The sequence below is a fragment of the Camelus bactrianus genome, chromosome 17 (genome assembly GCF_048773025.1).
Source record: "Camelus bactrianus isolate YW-2024 breed Bactrian camel chromosome 17, ASM4877302v1, whole genome shotgun sequence".
Taxonomy (NCBI): Eukaryota; Metazoa; Chordata; class Mammalia; order Artiodactyla; family Camelidae; genus Camelus; species Camelus bactrianus.
Window position 1 is genome coordinate 6,191,620 of NC_133555.1, and position 6,386 is coordinate 6,198,005.

Here is a 6,386-nt window from a genome sequence, read left to right on the forward strand (position 1 = left end):
TCAGGGAGCTTCTACCAAGCTCCTAGTGTCTAAGGTAACTCAAACAATACACTTTTCACACACTGTCAAATCCTGAACACAAGGCACAGGGTAGACAAGGCAGCTGTTACTTTATTAAGGGTCTTTTTAATTAAACTGCTTCACAGTAGAGACCACAGCTTGCAGGGGAAGCAGCCTCCCAAATGTTTCCTGCCCCGTGACCTATAGATGGAAGCAGAATTTGATTTACTCCCTATCTCCTTCGGTCTCGGTGGCTAAGGGGTGAAGGATGGAAGTGGAGAGAATGACCAGGAAGAGGCAAGGATGAAGCTCAGTCTTAAAAGAAAAACCTTGAAGGACCTCAACTTCAACCAGCTGAAGTTTGTTTCACAGCTGCTGATCACCTAGTTCCACCAACCATGAATACACTGAACACAGTTTCACCACCAGCTGATGGCAACAGACGGGGCTTTCCAGAATTTGGGCCTAGCTTGCACTAGGTGCCAACATAGCCGCTGCCAAAATCACCGGAGATTTTAGAACAGCTCCTCTGCCCTCTCACTCCACTGGGAGGGAGGCCCAGGCTTCGCCTCACACTGCAGTCTGTCAGGCAGGCTTCATTTACGTTTCTTCTCCTGTGTGCTGGTGAACCAAGAGTCTAGGAGTTTCTTGCTGTAGTATAACTGCCAGGCATGCACTTGAACCACCAGCACCAACACCAGATACATGACGGAGACGGCCGAGAAACCAAAGAGGAAGCGGTAGGCCTTGCCATGGCGGTAGAGCTGCTGTGCTGCAGGGAACATCTCCATGCTGCCGTAAATGAGGGGAGCGATGGAAAAGAGCCCCATGCTGATCATGGACAGCACCAGGTAGCTGATGTTGTTGCGAGGGAAGGAGAGGAGGCCCAAGAGGGAGGGCACAATGCTCAGTAGATAGGGATACTCCCATTGATAGGGCATGGCCACCTGATCGTGCGACAAGAGCCTCAGGTGTCCCACGCTCATCTTGGCAACCAGCAGCAGCCATATGACCAGATGCACGTAGGTCAGCTTCTTGATTTCATACTTGAGGGTCACGCTGTGGGGCAGAGCAGAGGGAGAAGTACCTTTCATTGAAAATTTTCTTACCACCAACTCTAAGCCAGGCAACCATACTGGACACTATGACAAATGTAAATAAGATATAGTTCCTATCTGGAGGCTGGGCACAAGGTACAAAGAAAATAATTACAAAACAAACTGGAAAAGATCTAGTAAGTCTATGTTGTGAAATAGACAGGATCACAGGAAGGAGTAATCAATTTGGCTGGGGATGAGCTGTCGAGAAGGCTGTCTAGCCAAGGCTGATACTGGAGCTAGGCTCTGAGGGGTGGGTGGAGATGGGCGGTCCAAGCAGAGGTAATAGCACGCAGGCAAGAAGGCATGAGCATTTGTGTTCCAGGAAAGCAAGTGGTTGGGTGTGGAAGGAGTACGCTGTGGTGGGGAAGGGAGTAGCAGGATCTGAAGTCGCAATGAAAGAGCCAGCTAAAAGGCAGAAGAGTAATTCAGGGCTGTGTAAGATGACTCTGACTGCAGCACTGGAGTATAGCCTATGGAGGGAGGTATTGACAACAAAGAAAACAACTCAGGCTGCCCATATTTCCCCAGCTAGAGTACATTTTTCATCTAAAGGAAGCACAGATTTCTCTTCTTTGAATTCTCTCAGGTCCTAAATGTAGCCCCTTCACACCTCTGAGGACAGAGTTTCTCCTCTGAACAGGCATGAAAACACTGGCTTGGGCTGTGAGGTCCCTTTAGGCAAGGGTCTAAGGATAAGAGTAAAGTGAGGGTCCAAAGAACCTGTCATTCTTTAAAGCTCTGGAGAAAAAGATGTGGAAAAGATTCTGGGAAAGTTTAATGGATAAAAGGAAAGAAAATCTTTTAACAACAATTTTTTTTTAATTTTAAAAATATTCATTATGGAAAATGTGGAAAGGTTGGGGGGGAGGTAGTGTTGGAAAGCAGTCACCTGAAGACTTCAAGTTCTATGAAGGCAGGGACCAGCTTTGTCAATAAACTTTAATTGACGGTATAACATGAACAACAAGACCAGGGCTGCTTTCGCGTATATCCTCAGTGCCTAGCATAATGCATGACGGATAGAAGCTCAATAAGTATTTGTTGATCGAATAAACGAATGTAGAAAACACCCCTTACGGGGGAAGGGGTCGGTTCATAAAATTCATTTTAGGCAGGGCAAGCATGAACTTTAGGCTCCACATCTCCCAAACAGCCCAAAATGGAACAACTACCACATGTTGGGCAGACTTTTGTGCAAGATTTTATGCTACGTCCTTTACGCGACTTACTGGCTAATTCTTCACCCAAACCGAAAAGGTAGGTATTTTTCCCTTGTAAGATGAGGAGACTGAGGCTCAATTAGAAAGTAGGTCCCCCAGGTCGGACAGCGGGGCCGCAGCGCTCAGGCGGGGCCGGACCCCTCAAGGCACAGAATGATGGAGGGGTGGAGCTCACGGGAGCGACGGGGCTTTCCGGGACTGGGGACCAGTCCCAGGCCGTCCCGGGAGGAGGGGACTTGGCAGGTGCGCGGAGGCAGGCTGGGGAGCAAGACCCCGAGGCCGGGGCGGCGTCGCGTCCCTGGCCCTGCAGGCTCCTCGTCTCGCTTCCTACCTCATCTGGTAGTGCTTGGCGACGCGCTCCCGGTGCTGAAAGTCGCTGCCGTCGGTGCCGGCCGCTCGCGGGCCTGCCCGAGACGCCATTGTCCCGCTCAGAACCCCAGAGCCCCTCACGCTGACCCTTGGCCACAACAACCACGCCAAACTGTCGGCAGATGTGGTTAAAGCCGCCTCAGGTCCGCTACCCGACAGCCCAGCGGTCCGGTGGGGACAACTTCCGGCCTCTCTGTCTCTGGAGGACCGACTCTGTGGTCACGCCCTGCGCACGCGCACGCGCACACCGAGGCGGGCGCTCTCTCTTTTTCGGCCCCGCCCCGGTCGTCTCTCCTCGTCCACCCACTTTGGGTCGCGCAGGAAAGTAATCCCTAGTGTTGGCATCTTTTTGCATGGCTGACTGCAGATGCTCCAACCTCTCGAGCACTTTCACTTTCCTCAACACCAGTGTGAGTTTAAGACGCCTCAGTCTTCACTTCACAGATGGGGAAATTGATGCGTGCAAAGGTTCTGTGGCTTTGTCAAGCGCACACATCATCCATCCACACAGTCTCAAAATATCTCCTCATGGATGAATCACTGCAAAGAAGAAACGGTAACCTTACAGTGCAGAAACCTGGCACGCACTCCCTTAACCAAGTAATCAAAGTTAACTTGCCCTCAAGTGAGACAAACTGACTTCTGCCTCATGATACACATAGTATCAATTCTGTGACATTCTTGCCCAAAATACTAAATCTGGATCTATTAACGAAGAGACAACAGATAAATTCAAATTGAGAGACATTCTACAAGATAACTACACTACACTTTTAAAAAATGTCAAGGCCATGAAAGAAAAATTCAGTAGAGGCAGAAAGCAGAATGGTGGTGCCAGGGGCTGGGGGAAAGAAGGAATGGGGAGTTGTTTAATGTCTACGGAAATGAAAAGGAAGATGAAAAACGTTCAGAGATGACTGTGGTGACGGTTGCCTAACACTGTGACTGTACTTAATGCCACTGAACTGTACACTTAAAAATGGTTACTCTCATGTACATCTGACCACAATTTTAAAAGTACATAAGAAAATTTCAAAATTGTGGTAGAAACAACTGAAGCATCTTTCATATGTTTAAGAATCACTTGTATTTCATCTCCCTGAACTGTGTTCCTATTCCTTCCCCATTTTTCTACTACATCATTGGTCTCAATTTATAAACAGATAGCAGAGAAAGAAAGGAGAGAGAGGGAGAGAGGAGATGTTACCAAATGCAACTCGGGTCCCCTCGCCGGCATGCAGTAAAGCCAATCTACTGACACTGGGCTGTAGTGAAGGAAAGTGCAGCGTTTATTGCAGGGCACCAGCTAGTGCTCAAAACACCCGAACTCCCCGATGGGTTTCAGCAAAGCATTTTTAAAGGCAGGGTGAGGGAGGGGTGTCTCGGGGTCTGTGATCAGCTTGTGGGCAATTCTCTGATTGGCTGATGGTAACAGGGCAGTTCACGGGGGTTAATATTATCAATCCTTAGATGCCAGTAGGTGCTCATGATCATCAAGTAGTTAATTTCTTCCATTTTGGTGGTGGTTTTAGCAAGAACTCAGAAAATATATCAGATATTATTATTTAGGTACTTCAGGGAGGAACTAAAGCAGAAGATATGGGGGAGGGATCTGTCCCAGGAAGGCCCTATACAGTCCTGCATGGTTACAGAAAGGGCTTCTTGTCTATAATATTAGTTGCCAAATATTTTTCCTATTTATTGTATGTCTTTTGGCTTTACTATTGTGTTACAAGTTTAACATGCAGAATATGTTTAAATGTGGTTGAACATATCATCTTTTTATTTTTAAAGGAGGTACTGGGGATTGAACCTCATGCATGCTAAGCATGCACTCTACCACTGAGCTATACCCTCCCCCAATCTTTTCTTTTTTAGTTTCTCAGTTTTAACTCATAGCTAGAGTCCTTCTCCACTCCAAGGTATCTCAAATGATTTTATGCATTTCAGAATTTGAGATCCATGCTCAGACATCTGCCTCCCTGACTCAAACATGAGCTCCTCAAAGAGAGGAAGCCATCCCCCACCCCGACAGCTACCCGCTGACTTTAGCCTGTGGTTGTCTTTGTCTTTTCTGTGTGTGATTTCCATGATGCACCAAGTGTGCGTCAGGGCCAGCATGCTTCTGAGTCATCCACTGGATTCTCAGTAGACACTAAGCACATGTTGGATGTTCAATAAATGTTTGAGGCGTGAATGTCCAAGGGATGGGCCCCAACCTTTTCCCCAGAGCTTCCTCCCTGAGGTATTTTTCCTTCTGGCTCTTGGTCTGCCTTAAAGTTTAGTGATTTATGTTCCTGTCTCCTCACCCTGCTCATTCCCTTCTGGAATCCTTTGATGATGTTTCTTTTGCCTTGAATGCCTCCCTCCCTACCCCTCCAACCACACACAACCCAGGAGTTCAAAAGGCTGGCTTCCAGTCCCAAGAGGAGTGCTATAGACTGAATGTTTGTGTGTCCCCACCCCCATTCATATGTTGAAACAGCATCCCCAGTATTTGGAGGTGGGATTTTAGGGAGGTGGGATTACTGTCTTTATAAAAGAGATTCCCAGAGGGGAGGGTATAGCTCATTGGAAAAGCACATGCTTAACATGCATGAAGTCCTGGGTTCAATCCCCAGTACCTCCATTTTAAAAAAATCTATAAATAAACTTAATTACCTTCCCCTCTTAAACAAAAAAAAAACCCCAAAACAAATGGACATTATCTCTTTAAAAAAAATAGAGATTCCCTTGCCCTTTTACCGTGGGAGGACACAGAGAGAAGGCCATCTGTGAACTAGGAAGAGGGTCCTCACCAGACATCAAAGCTACTAGCACCTTGATCTTGAACTTGCCAGACTCCAGAACTATGAGAAATAAATGTCAATTGTGTATAAGCCAATGGTATTCTCTGCAGCAGCCCAGACAGACCAAAACACTCTGGTCTTCAGAAGACTGACTTCCACCAGCCAGGATTTAGCTGACGGCTCACCTCTCAGGCCTTCCGTAAGCCCACGGGCCAATCCAGCTCTCCAGCCATTTGCTAAAATATCACCTTGTTTTGTTTTCTTCCCAGAACATCATTATCTAAAATTATCCTGTTTACTTGCATATTTGTGCAAGGTCTGAGCTCCCCTCTCCTCCAGGAGTGTCAGCTCCTTGAAGTGTGGGACAAGGCTGTCTTGTTTTCTGCTGTATTCTCAGCCCCTAGGAGGGCTGGCATACAGAAAGTGCCTAATAAGTATTTGCTCAGTGAATGAATGATGGTTGCCTGGGAGCTTCTCTTGGGAAAGATTTAGATGTAATTATTATTATCGTTATTATTACAGCTATTTATTGAGCTTGAAAGATGCATCAAGCTCAATAGCAAGTACCTTTCATTTTTCTCTCATTTAATCTTCATGACAACCCAGCAGTAAAGGAGTTATTTTTAATCCCCATTTGTCAGCTCCAACTGAAGCTTAGATGAGTTACAACACACAGCTCGTGCTACACTGCTGGTTTTCAAAATGGGGTCCCTAAGGAGACACAGCTTCAGCACCACCTAGAAACCTGCTATAAATACACTTTCTTAGGCCCCACCCAGACACACTGAGTCAGCAACTCTGCTTAGAGCCCAGCAATCTGATCTCTAACCAGCCTTCCATGTGACTCTGATGCACTAGTGTGAAACACCCTACGGGCCAAAAAAGATGAGCTTGAAGTCTTTTTTAAA

The 6,386-nt window shown here is 46.9% G+C and overlaps 1 protein-coding gene across 1 annotated transcript; it reads right to left on the reverse strand.

Moving 5' to 3' along the window:
- Positions 1–93: 93 nt before the first annotated feature.
- Positions 94–2,902, reverse strand: JAGN1 (jagunal homolog 1). Its single transcript, XM_010953028.3, has 2 exons — positions 2,652–2,902; positions 94–1,059 (listed from the first exon to the last, which is right to left on the reverse strand). Exons 1-2 carry the CDS (start codon positions 2,738–2,740, stop codon positions 597–599), a joined length of 552 nt encoding a protein of 183 aa, XP_010951330.1. The 5' UTR covers positions 2,741–2,902; the 3' UTR covers positions 94–596.
- Positions 2,903–6,386: the final 3,484 nt, after the last annotated feature.

Bases quoted from the DNA above. Each gene is read 5' to 3' on its own strand.
- JAGN1 (XM_010953028.3), bottom strand. From the start codon at position 2,740: ATGGCGTCTCGGGCAGGCCCGCGAGCGGCCGGCACCGACGGCAGCGAC. The intron at 1,060-2,651 runs GTAGGAAGCGAG...TCTGCCCCACAG, and splicing joins GCCAAGCACTACCAGATGAG to CGTGACCCTCAAGTATGAAA.